The 18,311-nt window shown below is 52.6% G+C and overlaps 1 protein-coding gene across 6 annotated transcripts in view; it reads right to left on the reverse strand.

Annotated features, from left to right (window-relative positions):
• Positions 1-446: 446 nt before the first annotated feature.
• The window catches only part of LPIN1 (lipin 1), a 127,478-nt gene continuing 109,613 nt past the window's right edge, over positions 447-18,311 (reverse strand). For all 6 annotated transcript variants that reach the window (XM_032353281.1, XM_032353280.1, XM_032353282.1 and 3 more), the window contains 4 exons: positions 12,093-12,245; positions 6,110-6,224; positions 5,248-5,351; positions 447-2,155 (listed from right to left, as the gene is read on the reverse strand). In XM_032353281.1, coding sequence (XP_032209172.1) covers positions 1,996-2,155; positions 5,248-5,351; positions 6,110-6,224; positions 12,093-12,245 — 532 coding nt within the window. In that variant the 3' untranslated portion in view covers positions 447-1,995. The remainder of the gene's footprint in view (positions 2,156-5,247; positions 5,352-6,109; positions 6,225-12,092; positions 12,246-18,311) is intronic.

The raw sequence follows: 18,311 nt of genomic DNA on the forward strand, positions 1-18,311 counted from the left end.
GGCAGGAGTGCGGCCACGTACAAATCTCATTTTCGGAAGCCACAAGGCAGGTGTGAATGTTACAGCCCCTCCAGGGGTCATGCTCTGGGTGTGACACACATCCGAGCGTGTCACCTCCTGGAAGGCAGGCTCTGTTTCTGAGTGCAGTGGCGTCGAGGCATAAGGTACAGCAAAATTAGGAGGGCAGGGTTGCAAGCTCTCCCACGTCCACACAGAGAGTGACTGCAGCTGGTCGTCCTGATGGAGGGTATGCTGGGTGGCAGGACATGGGACACACGACCCCTCCTCAAAGCCGGAGCCTCCCCCATGCAGGGGACAAAGTACGCCGGCCCCTGCAGGCACGTGACCTCATGCTCAGTTCACAACGCTTCAAGTTCACCCCGAAATACCCTCAGGACAGAATTAACATAGGCTCTAAAGGTCACTAATGAACCAGGCCAGAGTAGTTAAGGCAGAACTATCTTTAATTACTTTTAATGCCTCCAAAAGGGAATCTGCACATGCACGATCCAATTCTAGGCAAGTCTGTGGTCGACGACACAGGCGGACAGTTCTGTAAAGGCTCCCCTTGCTAACAGAGCCCACCAGCGACAATGAAGGCAACACCTCTGGATTTTCTTTCACAGAAAGAGTAAAATTTCATCATCTGTTGCAGGTTCTGACTTCATGACATGCAATTTAAATAGGAAAACATTTGCAATCACTGGGGTAAAACACTCTCTAAAAAATAATACTTCACAAAGTAAGCAAAATCTTTTACGAAAATAATTCTTTCACTTTTCAAACTGTTCTCTCCAGAGGCCAATTTTATAAACGAGGAAAGGAATCATCTTCGCCAGCGTGAAGAATGCCACTCGAAGTATTACCCACCTCGCCCTTAACTCAAGCGGGAAAAGCGAGGGAAAATAAAAAGTATTACCCATACACTCTGAAGGAATGGTCAGTGTTGTGAGATCTACAGAATAAGGCTCTTTGGATAGTCTAACGTCTCTATCCTTCTGATGTGTTCATGACAGCTACAATAACAGACTATGGCTAAAATTCTCCTAACAATAACCCAATCAGAGTAAAATAATAAATAAGAGTATCTACAAAGCACATAACGTCTTGAAATGATTTTCGTAAAACCACCTCCTTTCTTTGGAGAGCTCCCAGCAGAAATCGACACCATCACCACAGGGCAGGAGCTCTGCTCGAATCCGCGCTTCCAGCTGCACCCGGCTGGAGAAGGGAACAGGCGGAGCGTCGCGCTCCTTCCAAACACTGCCCTAGGAATGCTATCATCTGCATTTAAGGCATTGCAAAGTTAGAGAGAGCCAGACAAAGCACATTCTAAATAAAATGCCTGCCACAGATGCATTAAGGCATAAATAGTCCAGCCTTGGCCACAAAAATGGGGGGGGATGTATACCAACTGTCTAGGCTATCTTTCATCCAAGGAATTAAAGAACTTCTGGGCTACCCATGAGACCTGCCGGCAGAGACTGCTGGGAGACACCCCCAGGCCGAGCCTGTACAGTGAGGGGGGAGACCCCGCAGGGGCAGGTCTCGAGACCCGCAGCCTTCCCGCCACGCGGGCACAGGTGGCACACCCCGTGGGCAGGTGGAAACAGGCCCCCCTCGGCCATGTCCCGGGGGTGCCTCAGCGGAACGGTCATCGGCAGGGAACCCCCGGCAGCCACCTTGGCACAGGAACGAGGCAGGAACTGCGAGAGGGGGCGCAGGGCAGCGCAGCGACTGGCTTGCGGCCGCCACCGAGGGATGCCTTCCCGCCCTCAACGCACCCGCGGCCTCTAAAGTGCCCCACTCACACCCCACTTAGAAATGTCCACCCCGGGGCATGGGGCAGGGAGAGAAACGCCCCTCAGATTCTTTTGCTTTTAAGCAAATGACCGCACACCAGGCTACTGAGCTCCTGCTCCATGGCTCCCAAGGCCTATCCTTTAATCGGGGGCGCCGGTCTTCACATGACGTCAGGAGGCTGCCGGCAACATCTTACGCTGAGGAGGAATGAATATCCTGGTTTTCAAAAGGGGGTGGTGGCTCTCTCCAGAAGGTAAAGTTACTGAAAGTGTCTGAGCAGGGGAAGTCCGAAGAGTGGCTTCTTTTCAGCAATGGGAAAACGTGGTCAACCACTTCGCAGAGTCTCACGTACCTGCAGGGAGAAAGAACAACATCAGGGCCTCAGAGGGACGCCCCGTGCCCTGGCCACGCGGAACACCAGCCAGGGCCCCCCTGTGCTGTGCCTGGAAGCTAGGAGAGACCCACAACCCTGGGAACAGACCACCCTGCTTAACCCAGTGGCAACTGCTCTGGAATAATTCCTCACTAATGAAGAGGAAATCAGTGTGGGTGCCAAGTAGGACTCAGATAAGGCCCCCCGGGGCGAGGGGGGTGAAACCTGACTTGGCATGGAAGACCAAAGAAGGGGGACAAGTGAGAAATGGGGGGCAGGAGGAAATCAGCGTGACAGGGGACAGCTGCCTGCCTCGGAGCCCATGCCCGAGCCTACGGGAAGAACCTCAGATAAAAGTGCGTGTTTGGTGCAATACAGACAGCTCTGCTGTGCAAGGAAATGACCCTGGGCCTTGGGTTAAGGAGACACAGACTTGACCTTCAGCTATGCCATTTACCAGCTGAGTGACCTTGGGCAAATGGCTTCCTCCATTCTACGCCGCAGTCTCCTCAACTGCAAAGGAAAGGAAAGGAAAACTGCCCCAGCGTCCGCCAGAGAGAAATCAAATAAGGTGTGCGACCAGCAAAGCACATATTCGGTGCTCAGGGAATTTTTCTACGTCCGTTATTAACATTAGCCCTCGCTAATTGTTAGCCTTTGGGAAGAAGCCTTAGCTCGCCTGAGGGACAAGACACCGGGGATCCACTCCCACACTCAGGAGCTGTGTCACCCTGGGTAAGCATCTCGCCCTCTCTGGGCCTCGGGCCCTCCATCTTTATGGCATATGGAGTGGGACCAGAGGAGTGTTTCTCAACATTCTCTCCCTCCATTTTCTGTGTATTCCCAAGATGCTACGTCCTAGTCTCCTTGGCCTATACTACAAAAAGAAAGTTGCTGTATTGAACATGCATTTTCAGACCTCCGGGCGCCTCCGACCAGAAATTCTGACAAGCTCAGACCTCTCCACATGTCCCCAGAGTCTCTGCTGACCGTCACAGGGTCCCTCTCCAGTTCCAATTTGCTAAAAACCAAAAAGGACTTTCGAAACAAACTCCAGGAATTAGCATGTTCTGAGGCATCAAATACCTTATTAACTAAGGATGAGAGTGTGTATTTAATAAAGGAGCCCCAAAGGGCTTATAAGGAACATCGTGCTTGCACAGAATGGGGAAAATCTCCCCTAACAAGTAAGAATTACGTCTTTCCTGGGGATTAAAACAAATTTTTAAAATGCCTCCTGGCTTGAAGACCTACTTGCTTGAGTTCTGTGGCTGTGGGAGGCAGCCTCTCCCCATGGGGAGCAGCTCACGGTGTGTCGTCAGGGTGTGTGACAGGCCCCCGATCCAAACTGCCCAGTGCTCTGGGAGCCAGCCGCGCCCTAGCCGCGCCCCAGCCGTGCCCCAGCCGTGCCCCAGTCATGCCTCTCTCGCACACAAGCCACGGCAAAGAGCACGGACAACCCCCCCGCCTGCCGTGGGCCCCTACCCATCCGATTTCTCGGACACGGTATCCCCGGATCCAAAAAGACAGTCCCAAGTTAGGTGCCAGAGACAGCATGTGCTCTCCAGGGGATGGAGGGGCGCTCCCCCACCCCCAGGAAGGGCCTCCTGTCCTTGGCCCAGCACAAGATCGCAAGGCGCCAAGTTCCTCCCACACAGAGATCTACCCAGGCCAAGGTGCCTGAACCTCAGAGTCTCAGAGAAGGGGATAACCCCACAGGCCTGCGGAGTAAACCTTCTTGGGGCTGGAACCCCGTCCTGCCACCTCTCTTGTGACAGACCTGTCACCGGGCTGTGGCCATTTCTGGGGAGTGCCTCATCAGTTCATGGGTTTTCTGACCCTGAAGAGTGATCTCTTTGACCTTCTCCAAACCAGGGGGTGTGCAACACTGGGGAATGCGGGAGAGGGGGTCCCCGATGCTGCCGGGGCCACTCCGGACATGGCCGGGGGAAGGAATCTGTCCCTGCTCTTGTTCTGCCAGGCAGGAGGGAGCCCGGCACTGTCCCCTGTTCTGAAGGACGGGGGAGGCTCTTGGCTCCGTCCCCCTCTCTCTCCCGGTGTATCCTGAGAACTGCTTAGGAACAGGCATGACTGGGGGAAGGAGGCACGTGGGCAGGCCCCTGGCTCCCTCCAGCCTACAACTGGCCCCCATGTAGGCTAAAGTAAGCTTGAACGGGCGTAAGGATCACCCTGGATGTGAAAATGTGCTCTAGAAGAAACCTAAATCTCTCCTCTACCTAAAACCACCGAAGGTGCCTGGAGAAGACTATTCCCTGCGAAGCTGCTAGAACCAAACCCCTAGTTCAACTCCTGCCCCTAGTTCAACTTCTGCGGGTTCCTGCGGTCCTCCCCGGGGTCACTCAGGGCCACGGGCTCTTTTCTAGGTCTGCGTAGACGGTGCAGCCCCTGAAGCAGGCACAGCAGGAGGACAGCCATCTGCCCGGTGCCGCCCGCTGGGCAACACTCACCCACACAAGGCCTGAGGAAATGCTCTCTACTCTCACGAGGGAGCACCCCGGAGCCAGCACACCCAAGTCAAGGAGAGTCTGCGCCCACCAAGACGCGTCCTTTCAGACACGAGCCCACTCAGCCCACTGCCCCAGGGAGACTCCGGGGCTCCGACCGCAAGTATGAGAGGAATTCTGGCAATTTCTGGTGAGAGCAGTGTGGCAGGTCGGCGTGCGAAGACACAGAGTTTCTCGTCCGTAAATACAGCTTCACATGACACCTTGATTCGGTTCCATTTCCAATTCGCACGCTAGGCTTTCAACCCTCCCTTGGCCGATCGAAACCACTAGTTTTGAAATTCATGCGGTTCCACTCAGTGGCAGAAGCTAACCACTCGTTTAAATTGTTGACCCAGAGGGGCTTGATTTAATGTAGATTGTCCAAAAATTAAGTTTTGGACAAACTGCCAGGAGTTGAACTGTATTTTCTTTGTAGGAATCCAAGATGAAAATATAGGCAACAAAGGACAAAAAGGCAGAGTGTGAACTGTGAACATGGTTCCAAGATGGAGACTCTAACAACGTAAGGACACAGCGACCCCCCAGCACGCGCACGACACTCACGAGGAGATGTTGGTCTTTGCGTGTTCCTGTACGAGCTCTCCTTTGGGATTGACGGTAAATATTCTGTTCAAGGACACTCCTACTTGCTTATATGAATACACATCCTGTATGTGGAAAAGTAAAATTAGGGGGGAAAAAAAGAGCACATTATAAACACAAATGCGGGATTATTTCAAGTTTGATGCACTATTATAAAATTTTCATTAACCAGAACTCTACTTCCAAGTAGTGCAGAGAAAAAAGTGTCTCTGGACGTGAAATTATTCAATCAGTTTCCCCCTGGGGGCCTCCGCGCTCATCCTGCTAGAGCTGAGCTCATGAGTAAACAGGCTCCCAGAGCCCCCTGCGATCTGACAGCCCTGCAGGCTATGCTCTGACCCAGTTTCAAAAGGGGGATCTTCTTACTGGGAAGTTAGTACCAAACTATATTATCCAGAACGCTAAACTCTCCAGCAAGTCTGGGTGTACACCTAAAAATCTCCAAGCTCTTCTATCACTAAACACTACAACGCTCTGAAAACCTGCAATGCCCAGTTGCACCATGGTGTGAAGGCCTGGCTTTGTGCTTCTCTGCCAGTAGCAAGGGTCTAATCCTATTCTAGGTTCTTCTTGTTCGACTAAATTAGCAAGTGGTTTGGAATTTGAAGGTTCTAGCCCCACATTTCAAGCTTCAGACTGAAACCCACCAGCCAATCGTCAAAGAAAGCTAGAGACCGTGAGGTAACGGTGCATCTCCTCACGGCTAATTCCAGCGGGAGGCGAATCTGGCTCCCCATGGGGTCAAGACCCGCCCTGCAGATGGCTGCTGTCAGAAAGGGCGGTTATTTCCAGACCTCTTATATACCCCCAATTTACTACTTACAGCCGGTCGGTTTCCAAAAGCAGCATAAAAGGGTTCTGTATTTGGAAAAAACAGGTTTTTGATGTCTGTCAAACACTGGACTTTAAACTTCTCTGGCTTCTTCTCAATCACTTCTCTGTTCAAACAAACAAATAAATAATGGATCAGCTTGAGAGGAGAAGCTTCCTTAACACCAAACTATTTTTAAATTCACGGAGGGTGAATCCGTACTTTCAAGTCTTCCCACAAAGAAAAACGCTAAAGACAACTGATTTTACTAAAGACCTCCACTGGTCATCCAAGGAAGAAAGAATTCCAGACACAGGAGAAGAGAGAACATCTCCAAACTCATTTTATGAGGCTGACATAGCCTGAGAAGCTAAACTGAAAGAAGAAAAGCATGAGCGGAGTGTGGGCCGATGTCACTCATGAATGTCAGTGCAAACTTCCTAAATAAATAAGCATGTGCAAACTGACTGCCGCAAAGCACCAAAATTTGATTCCAGGAATGCAAGAGCGATTCAATACTTTAAACCAACGAATGCAGTCCAACACATTAACAGGTCGAAAGAGGAGAAAACATACCATATTAATAGACACAGACAGGTGGTTGATACGGTTCAACAACGAATCAAGGTGAAAAATCTGAAACCCGGAATAGCAGGGCATACTCCGAACCCACAGCAAACGGCCTGGTAACAGTTAAGCAACAGCTGGCCATGACCACCATTTCAACCCAACACCGTGTGGCAGGTCCTCGCTGGCTCGGTGATGGAAGGAAAACATAGGTAATGAGGATTGGAAATGAAGGAAGGGAAACTGTCGCCAAAAAGGTAGATTCAAAAAGAGAATTTACAGATGAATGATCATCATTAAAAAGGAATCAATAAGACTGCTGGTTATAAAATCAGTGTACAAAAAAAGACTAGTGTACAAGAATCAGTTGCACTTTCATGCACCAGAAGCAACAAGCAGGTAAAAATGTAATTCTGTAAATAGTCATTTAAAATTTATAATGTCTAGGAATAAACCTATAGTGGAAGATGTGTCAGACTTTTATGGATAAAATCATAAACTTTGTTGAATTAGATTAGGGATGTCCTAAATGAAAAAAGACACCATATAAGTGAATTGGAAGACCCAATATTACGAGGAGATACTGACTCTCCCTAAACCGAACAATAGATCCTTTGTAATTTCAGGCAACCTCTTGGCAAGATCTTGTCTGTATGTTTTCAAAAAACTCGATCATCACAATTACACAGAAGAAAGAGCAAAGGCCAGAAACCAAATCACACCTTTACGGACACTTGATTTATGAGCACAATGACAGCTCAAAGCAGGAGGAAATAGGGCATTGTTTCAGTAATGATGCTGGGACACTGGAACATCCCTAGAAGAGAAACCCAAAAAAGGGAGACGATGGGCCTCTCCTCGATACGCAACAATCAGTTCCTGGTGGGTCACACACCTGCACCTGAATGTGGAAGGCAACACCATCAGATAAAATATAGGAGCCTCTCTCTCTGCTCACTGCCAGGGAAGCCCTTTTTAGTACCCAAACAGCACCAACTACAGGGGAAATGACACGTTCGAGCACATGAAATGACCAATTTATGTTCACCACAAGCCATAAACTGGGAAAGGCTCTTCGCGAAACTGGTGAGAAAGGCTACAGGTATATAATCCATCACACACACATAAATCACAAAGAAAACTGGGGAAACACTCGAGCAGGCACTTCACAGAAGATGAAGCCCAAACAGCCCGTAAACACAAGAGGAGAGACCGTTCACACCCACTGGACCGGCCCAGATGTAGATGGCTGGCAACATGTTGTCAACAAAGCAGAGCACGGGGAGAGCCTGGACTCTGCTGTGGGGGCAGAAATGAGCTCAGCCACTTTGGAAAACAGTTCGGAATGAGCTAATAATGCTGAATCCAAACATCCTCCGTGGCCAGCAATTCCAATCCCAAGTGCGCACCTCGCAGCAACTCGTCCCCGTGTCCCCCAGTGCAGACCCAGGAAGCGCTGCTTCGATGGTGAGATCCTGGAAATGACCCAAGTCTCCACCAGCAGCGGGTTGTCCTACACCAGGACACCACACACCAGTCAGAGCAGTGGGTGGCAGCTCCACTCGGCGTTCGTGGGGACATGACGCTGAGCGAGAACAGCAGGCTCCAGAAGAACGCGACGCGTCCCCACACAGGCCACACGTGTGCGTGGTTGACCGTATCGGTTAGGCCCCCAAATAGATGCGCTAGAACTGTTCCAGAAAGCAGGGAATGATGAACACGAGATTCGGGGAGGGTAGCTACCATCGCTACTTGGTGGGGAGGGATGGGGGCGACCAGGACTCCAGACGGATCGGCTTTAACCGGGCGGGCTCCCGGTGTGAGGGCCTATTCAGCCAGAGCGGCCCCACCCTGGTTGAACTGCCATTTTGTTGTAAAATGTAAATTGACTCTGCCCCACCCCCACCTAGGGGTACTTACTTAAAAACAAGTCCCGGAAACCAGTCCCAGGTAACAAAGTCCAAGTACCAGGGTGGGTCCGGCCAGGTGGAGGTATCCAATCAGCGGGGGCGCATACTGTCTCCGAGCTACCGAGGAGTATGGGCCCCGCGCTTTGGGCACGTTTTGGGTGCCAATTCTGAACTAGGTGATAGGCTGGTTCAAATGTCTACTAGGGTAAATTGTAATTCAGTTGGTCACCCGTGTGTGACCTAGCAGGACTGTGCAGCTTTCTCTGTGTGTTACAATTTCATTGGCCACCTGTGTGTGGCCAGGCCCAACCACATGGCCTTTGCTCTATAAAAGTTAGTCTGGAAAGCAGGGAGGGGTCGTCCTCTCTATAAGGGGCGGCCGTGGCCGGTCTGTTTGACGGTTGGTCTGATTCTTGATACTTGGTGCAAAATAAAGCTTTGCTTGACTTTCTCTTTATAGGAGTCTCGCTCCTTTAATCATGGACCCATTATTGGGGTACCCATTTTGGGGAGACCCAACAACTGGTGTTCACTACCTGATTCGCATTTACCCCTTGCACGTAGCTTAGAAATCTTCTGTACCTACTCAAGGTATAATTTGGATGGTGGTGGTGGTGGTGGTGGTGGCGGTGGCGGTGGTGGCGGTGGACGGCCAACCTGAGCATCGTAAGACCCCAGGGCTGCTCCTGGCTCTGCACGGACTTCCGCAGACTGCAGAGCCTCCCCTAAACCAACACTGAAAGAGTCCTACATTCTGCATCTTGGGACCCCACTGCTGACGGGACGATTATGATTTCAAACTTCAGTCCACTCAGGGGAAACCATCCAAATGCAGCTTCCGGCTCTGTCTCCCTCTCCCCATTCTCTCTCACACACACTCAAGCACCTGCACTAGTGTGTGAGTGTGTGGCCAGCGGGGAGGAGGATGTCACAGGCATCTATACCGGGTGAGCAGGGCACAGTAAGAAGGCACCTGCGGCCCGGGCCACCGGCGCCCGCCTCGCGGGCAGGCGCGCCAGGAGGAAGCAGTGAGGACGGCCGACGGGCACTGAGGTGACCTGAATGTGCACACAGTCCCTGGTCCTAACTCACCCTTGAGGTAACTTTACTCCAGCAAACGACAGAGGGACATCTATGAGTCTCAGAGCGCCTCGGAAAACCCCAAAGGGGAAACGCAGTGACTTGTGAAACAGCTTCTTCCTTCCCAGAGCGAGAGGCCGGCCTCTGCTGCCGCCGAACCCCAGAACTTCACCTCTGCCCCGTAACCCAGTCTTGGGACGACATAGCAACGGCGAGTCCTCGTCATCAGGGAGACGCCCCCACCTCACCATGAGACTGAGCCCCACGTGGCAGGAATGGGTGCCGCACCCGTGGAGGCCCCTGTCGCCGCCACACAGGAGGGCAGGTAACGAAAACTCAAAGCCAATGTCCACTTTAAAAGGGGAAGCTCCTGAAGCAACAGACGAGATTCTGTTCCCCAGAATCTGGGAAACAGATTCCCTCAACTTCTTTTCTCAGACATGTTTCCCAGAATCATGGCACCTCAGGGCTGAGAGGGGAAGCCTGAGATCGTCTAATCCAGCCCCCGCGTTCACCAGCTGAGGACAGCGACTCAGGAACAGGAGGCACAGGCTCGTCACCCCACCAGCCTGTCGCCGAGCAGCATCAGAGCCGGGGGCTCCCCGCCCCCACCTGCCGACCGTGCTCTACACACCGGGTGTATGTGCCTCAGTCCAGCTGAGACCCAGGCGATCCTCAGAAGCACACCCAGTTAAAGCACCTTGCTAGGGAAGGTCACTCTGGCTCGTGGCAGACGGGCCTATCAATTCTAGAAGCTCTGCAGGACGGCTGACCCACAGACGGCTCGGGCTAGAATGCGGGGCTAGAAGGCCCCGGCTGTTAGCCAAGGACGGTCAGGAGTCCCTCCAGCTCCCGAGAGGGGGCGCACGCTGGGAGGTGTCCTTGTTTGGTTGAGTAAGTCCTCACAGTCCAAGGTCGGCCACTTTTGATCGATCATGGACAGTGGGACTTCGGTGAAAAAGATCACCTTAAATGTGTATTTAGTGCTAAATATCAAAGTACTAATGTCTGTGTTTTGCCTGACCTTGCAAATCGTCGGTCCTTAATACATGATAATGAGTAGCTTCCTACAAACTGTCGACATAGGTCGGGGACCCCATTTCATTAACATCTGGATTCTACTGAGGCGTACGTTGGCAGGACGGTTGTCGGGACTTAAAATACACAAGGGATCCAGAGGTTTGCCTGAATTTCCTCTGCAGAATGTGCAAGTTTCAGTGTTAGAACTTTTACTACAAGGAAAAAAAAACTACAAATCACACTAAGCAAAGCCGCGATGGGAAAGGTATCTGCAGAGCTCAAGAAAAAGACCCAAGAGGAACCAACATGGCGCTCTGGGCCCATCTGGATTTTTCTGTTGTCGGCACAGTGAGCAGCAGGTCCTCAAACTGAGGAGAATCCCACCAGAGCATCTCACCGTGTCCTGAAGACAAAACTACCTGCTACTTAGAACCAACCTTTGGCAGAACCAACTTCCTTTATGACCACAACAGATGATGTTTTGAGAGCAGCCTGGGAAGCTGCCCTGGGATCAAGGTACAGGGAAGCCCCGTGTTCTCCTCTCTCCCACCCCAGGAGGCCAGACTGAGTTTGGTGTGACTTCTCTGCCTGCGGTGGTGATAGCGGAGAGAGCAGGTAATCAGACATTGGCTGGTGACTGTCAGGACCAGTAAACCGAACCGTGGCCAGCGCCTGGGCAGATCAGTTAACTGGTTCAGTTCATGAGCCAGACAAAGGCTGCCTTTGGCTCAGGTCATGATCCCGGGGTCCTGGGATCGAGCCCCAGGTTGGGCTCCCTGCTCTGCGGGGAGTCTGCTTCTCCCTCTCCCTCTGCCCCTCCCCTCTACTCCCACTCTCTCTCTCTCTCAAATAAATAAATAAAACTTTAAAAACAACAACAACAAAATATGAGACCAGAACTCCCAGAAAAAACAACTCTTCTGGGAGACAAGGGCCGGGTAAGTGGTGGTGGCGGGTCGAGGGGCCACTTAAGTCAGCCCAGGTCCCCAATGACACGGAAGGCAAGTTGACTCTCAGAGTCGCTAGGACTCAGCCCGGCAGCCGCCCTCAGAGGGAGGACAGCAGGTGCACAGGCTTGAAGTAGAGAACACTGTTCCGGAAAAACGGGGACAGTTCAGCGTGACTGAGTTTTAAAAACCGCAAAGGAGGGCAGGGGGCCATCAGGAAGAGTCACGTGAGCCGAGCTAACGGATCTGGACCGGATCCCGAGCGCCGTGATGAGCTATGGAGGGTGAGGCCGGGTGACTGAGCCAGAGCTGCATCTCGGGGGAACTTTGTGCACCCGCTGTGGGGCAGGCGTACGGGCTGCAGCAGAGCAGCTGGGAGGCTCTTCTCACCAGCACTGCTGGGAAGAGGAGAGGGGCCTGGAACTGGCCCGCAGCCCCGGGGTGCGAGGAGGCCCCCGCCGAGCGCCGTACCTGTGCAAGGCCGAAAAGAGACTGCTTGGGCTCAGCAGCAGGGGCCCCTGAGGCAGCACCGTGCCCCTTTCGTTGACCCAGTGCAGGTAGCCCCTCGTCATGTCCGCCATCCCGATGGCCCGCGCAGAACAGTAGAGAAACTTATAGCCGTTTCTGGAAAAGAGACAAAGCATTCATGGGTCATGGCATCGCCCCAGGGAACAGCTCTGCGTGCGCACAAACCCTAACCCGATGTGTCACACAGAACGGCACTGCCGCAAGCTTCCTTCCCCACCTGGAGGCCACATTCGAGAAAACACTTTTTTGCACTGAGAACAGAGCCTAAACACATTTCACAGAGTGAAATGGAGCACTTTCAATTCCCTCACTTGGTTTAATCCTCACGGGAACTTCGTTCAGTAGGCATTTTCCCTTGTCTTTACTGCTAGGGAAACTGAGGCTATTCACCAACTGGCCGACTTACCCGTCCTGCTCCCTGCACAGGACCCCACCGCCACCTGCCAGCACCGAGCCCCCGCCCTTACACACGCGGTCAGATTCTCCCCCTCGGCTGCATAGTTCCTACAAGCTCGTAAATACACACTCCACCCTCTCTCATCCGTCCTGAAAACAACCACTGCACCAAAGCCCCCCTTCTCAGGTTTTCCCTCTTTCCAGACCAAATCCCCCACTCCCTTCACAGCAAACTCCTTCAAAGGGCTGTGTACCTGCACTGACTGTACGTCTCAGCCCATCCACCACCTCCAAGCAGACTTGTTCCCCTGCCTTGCTGGCCCTGCGGGTCCCTGCGATGCCACGGTTCTCATGTGGACAGACCTCCCGGCAGCACCTGGCATGGGGGACCAGTGTTCCTCTGGGACCCTCTGTCCTGGCTCCTGGGACCATCTCCTGGTCTGCTTCCCGCACAAGCCCCCTGGCTCTGTCTCCACCCAGGCTCCATGGGCACAAGTCCCGGGGTTCTGGGGCCCTCTCCTCCTCAGCTCCCCAGGGGATCGCACCCACTCCCCGAAGGCTCTCTACGCCCCATGCAGACTGAGGTGGTGTGTACAATATCCGTGATGCTGTGAAACAACACAGATAATGTGGTCTTCCTCCCCACATCCCAGCATGGAGCCTCTAAGCTCTTGGAATTTCCAGAGTAACCTGTCATTTACTGTTAGAAACAAGTCCCTCCCTCCAGCCCAAGTTTATGCTAATGAGGCAGTCCTTGGAAGGGGGGGCTGGTTGCCATAGGAACCAATGAGCAACCGGAGGGTTGGAAGTTTCAGCCCCACCACCAGCCCCACACACAAATCTGGGGAGAGGGAGAGGGCTGGAGACCAAACTCAATCACCGATGGCCAAGGATTTGATCAGTCATGCCTACATAATGAACCTCCACAAAACCCCTAAATAATGAGATTCACGGTTTGAAGAAGTAGGTGAATGCGTCCACGTGCTGGGAGACACCCCAATCCCACGGAGGGGAGACCCTTCCAGGCCTTGCCTCATGTATTGTACCTCTTCAACTGGCTGTTGCTTAGTACCCTCTAGAATAAACCGAAGAGTCTGCCTAAGTTCTTTGAGTCATTACAGCAAATTAATAAACCTAAGATAGGGGGTTGTGGGGACTCCTGATTCAAAGCCAAGTAGGGGAAAAGTGGGGGTAAGCCAGGGACCCCCTACTTGCGGCTGGTGTCTGGGTTGGGAGCTGTCTTGTGGGCCTGAGCCTCTAACCTGGAGGGTCCACCCCACTTCTGGGTAGTTGGGGTCAGACCTGAATTGAATTGTCAGACACCCAGTTGGTCTCTATAGGGAATTTCAGAATTGCTCCGTGGTGACAGCCCATGCATTGAGTGTCCACAGCATTGGGCATGAAAACCAGATCACAAGATGTTCTTCTATCAAACGCAACTTTACTACTTTATTAGGACTCCATTTCACTTCTCTAAACCACTGAAAGCTTAGTGTGCAACATGAGATGTGCTGTTAATATAAAATGCATACCACGTTTCAAAGTCTTCCTATAAAAACAGAAGATCTATCCCATTAAGAATTTCTATATTGATTACATGCTTAAATGCTAATAGTCTCCATATATTGGACTAAATAAATACACTCAACATTTTTAAACTCCGTCTTCCACTCCAGGCCTCTCTCTTAAGCTCCAGGCCAACACGTGCAGCTGCAAACCCCCCATTACTCACAGGGCAACAACAGTACCTCCCACGTGACGCACCCACAGCCCAAACAAGCACAGGTGCTCCTGCCGCGACCTCCCCACTCAGCACGCCGCACTCTCTCGCCAGCCCAGGTGTGAGGCCAAACCTCAGGACCGCCCGGGTTTCTACTTCTCCTCACAACCACCACCCTCCCAGCCCCCCTACATCAGCGGGCCCCCTCATCCCACCCCAACCAGGACCCCAAACCACCCCCCAAGTGCCCTGTCACCACCACAGCCCTCGTGCACACCTCTGGGGTGGGGCCTCCTGCCTCTATACCCACAGCGACCCGGAACCCCACACCAAGGCACTCAGGAAGGAAACTCAAAACCCACTCACATCATGCTCAAAACCCCTCTAGAATCTTATGTGCCTCAGATATAATCCAAATTCTTTGCCATGACCTATAAGGCCAGTGAGACCTGGTCCCTGCCCCTCTCTCCAACCCCGTCTCCTCTGTCACTCTGTCCCTCTGTCAGGTGCCCCATGCTCATTCCTGCGCTGGGCACCTGCGGGGGCTGTTCCTCCTGCCTGGAACACTGTTCCCCACACCTCAGGCCTGCTCCCTCCCTCCCCTCACATCCCCTCCCCGGAGGACCCTCCCCTTGCTCCTCCATTTAACCACCACCCTCTCGCGCCCGCACTCCGGACACTGAAGACACCGAACCCTTGCTCTGCTTTATTTTTCCTAGTGGCACTCATCACTAATATTAGAGGACAATCCCTTGTTTGACAGTATTTCTCACGAATCCATAAGCCCCCTGAGGGCGGGGACTTTGTTTCACCCCTTGCTGTAACCCCAGAGCCAAATACAGTGCTCAGCAAGTCACAGACGCTTAGCAAATATTTGCTGCATGAACGAACACAGACTACCCACTTCCAACCCGGCACACGGTTCCACCAAGGACCGTCTTTGCTGGTCAGGAACTCATCTCGACACTTGCTTAATGAATATACGCTCTCTAAAACCAGGAAACAGGAAGGTTTAAGACGAAGAGAATCCAGAAATACCAGCTTGTTTTGGAATACGGGGATGCATCTGAAAAATCAGCAACCTTTTTATTAAACATCTTTGTATTTTAGCTGTCTAATTAATGCAATTTAAAAAAAAAAAAACAACTATTTCTGTATATAGCTCTTCACATCAAAGTTCCTAAAAGCTGCCACCTGCAGCGGCTTGAGATGATAATTTATTCAAAACTTGATTTTCAAATACATTTCAACGGTCTGATCAGGCCACTGCCTTGTTCTCACTGTGCAAGTATCCTGCTTCAAAGGCCGTTACTAAACGGGGCTGGAAAATCAGCCTGAAGACGTCCCTCTGTGGGGGGGCGGGGGGAGATGCCAGTTTGGTGGCGGAGCCTTCGCCCCCATGACAGCCGTCTGTGATCCCACCAAATTGCTCCAGTGGCACCAGTCACCAGAGCTTACTCTTCAGGGAGAAGCTTCGGGGTAAGACCCCACACCCAGAAGGGCAATGCACCCCCATCAACGCACCCCCAGGGGGCGCTCCCGCTGGCCTCGGGATGCACACGGGGCCCGCCCAGCCCTGCTCTTCAGGAACAGAAGAACACACGGGGAAACCTACCCGCGCCGGCGAAGGCAGAATACAACACGCACAGGGATCCCACTTACTCGCCTCAGATCTCAGCAACTGCAACAGGGCTTGGGGGAATACCAGAGCCAAAAGGAAAGAACATTCCACGTCCAGGCTTCGCACCAACGGTTTCTCCATCTGTCCCAGCCTCTGTATCTCCCTTAAAACACTTGGCCCAGGCCAATATTAAAATAGCTTGGAAAGATTATCTTTGAAGCTATCTGCCAAGATAAGCTTCTAGGCTGAAGTTTCCCCACTACTGACATCTTGGACTGGATACATAATTGTTGGGGGGCAGGGAAGAAGCCCCAACAATGCCCACCGTGGGACATCTTAGCAGCACCCCCGGCCTCCCCCCAATAGGTGTCCGTGACACTCCCCAAGCAGGACAACCACAGAAAGGTCTCCGAACATTGCCATGGGTCCCTGGGAGCCAAAATCGCCCTCAGTTGGGAGCACATTCGTGGAGAAAAGGACCTCTGTAGCCGCATTTCAGGCCTAGGGGAAGGATAATTCCCTGCCTCCCGGAAGGATGGAAAGGCTCGGCGCCAGACTTAGACTTGTTGTGCTCAGCTTGACTCTGCGATCGAAGTCTGCTCAGTCCTGGGACTCTTGCGGAGGCCCAGCTTGGAAAAGCTCGTCCCGCTAGAGCGCACACCCCGGGGACCGCGAGCCCGTGACCCGTGGCTCCAAGTTTTTGGCCTGGCAGAGGCCTTGGGGGTCAGCTGGCCTAATCTTCCCATCTCGGAGGTGAGGAACCCCAAACCGGGAGTGGGGACAAGGACCGTGCATCCAGGGCAGGCCTTCTAAGGGCTGTCACTTTCAGAGCCCAGGCCCCCAGGGCCCCCTCCGACATCGTATCCCTGCCGGCAGCAGTTGTGAGCGCCGTCACCTAAGAAGACCTCGAGCGGAGGAGAGCACAAGCACTGTGAGCAGGAGAGCCGAGACCCTACCGAGCCTGCTAATGAGGGGTCCGCCCTCGGCATCCTCTTCAGGCCATGGACCCCTCCACCTAGAACAGGTCGCTGAGTCATCGCACCGGCACAGATCTTTATTACACCGATATAAAATATGCATCAGTTAAGGTGCCAAATCAGAGCAATTACTGTCCAGATTTAGCCCCCCAAAATCCCATGGGTTCAATGATCTAGATATTTTGGAAAATAGTCCTTCACTTTCCTTGTACTTATGGAACATACTGGAACCTGAAGGAGGGCTTTATATCTGCCACTGGTGTTGGCTCTAGCTGTTTTGGTTTTTCTTTCTTTGAGAGAGTGCAGGTGAGGAGGTGGGGGAGGCCGGGGTGGGGAGAGAGACTCCGGAGCAGGCGCCACGCTCGGCCTGGAGCCGGACGCGGACTCGATCTCACAGCCCTGAGACCATGACCTGAGCTGAAACCAGGACTCAGACACCTAACCAACTGAGCCACCCGGACGCCCCCTCTCTTTTAATCAATAACCACGCAAGCTGTTTTCTACCCTCTGAACAAGGTAACAATCAGCCCTACAGATAATTTCTCACAGCTGACTGCGTTCAAAAAAGTAAGTACATTTGGCAAAAAAAAAAAGTAAATAAATTTGCTCTAGTTCTCTGTTGTTTTCAGGCAAGAGGCTATCTGCAAGACTGGGTTTTCCATCAGATAAATACAGCAGGGCCTAACATGTAAGTACAGCCTAAATTCAGAAAAAAGCAGCATAAAAGACAGAGTGATCTGTCGGCCGGTCCTGGAGTTAACAGCATCCCGTCCCTAGTACTCGGGCATGCTAACCTCTCTCCACCTAGGCCTGCGGGCAATCAGTCCCAGGAGGACATAAGAATGACCTGGACTCATGAGAAGAGGGAGCCCCCAGCGGGACCAGTCCTGAGTCCCTGCCCCTGACCCACGGCAGCGGCCCGGGGCCCTGGAGGAGGAAGCATGTGGGGCGCTGCCCGGATGGGGGGGTTCAGTCGAACCAACAGTCAGCCACAGGAGCGCCCCACCTGCACTGGCACCCCACACCAGGCCAAGCCCCGGGTTTCCACAAAGAGCTCAATGAAGAGGGAAGAGTGGCCTGGGGTTGCCAGCTCTGGCCTGGGAGGACGTGGTGAGGACTGTGGCGTCTTCACGGGGCCTCACAAGCTGAAAAATGTTAAGGCAAAAATCACCCTACGCCCGTTAATCTGAACCAAGGATGCTCAGCTGCTCTCTGGTAGGCTTCCCTACTTTACTTCCCAAAAAATCTCTTTTGTGGGGGGTGGGGGGAAATCAACTGAGCCTTTTTTCTTTTCTTTTCTTTTCTTTTCTTAATGTACAGTAAGAGAAGGAGTAGATTTATGTTCCAAAGCCCAAAATGATTCAGGCTGTGAGCTTCTCGGTATCCTGACTCATGAGGGTTTCTTCCGACTAAAAATAGACGCAATGTTCAGTGTCGTGCCAGTCCAG

The sequence above is a fragment of the Mustela erminea genome, chromosome 7 (genome assembly GCF_009829155.1).
Source record: "Mustela erminea isolate mMusErm1 chromosome 7, mMusErm1.Pri, whole genome shotgun sequence".
NCBI lineage: Eukaryota > Metazoa > Chordata > Mammalia > Carnivora > Mustelidae > Mustela > Mustela erminea.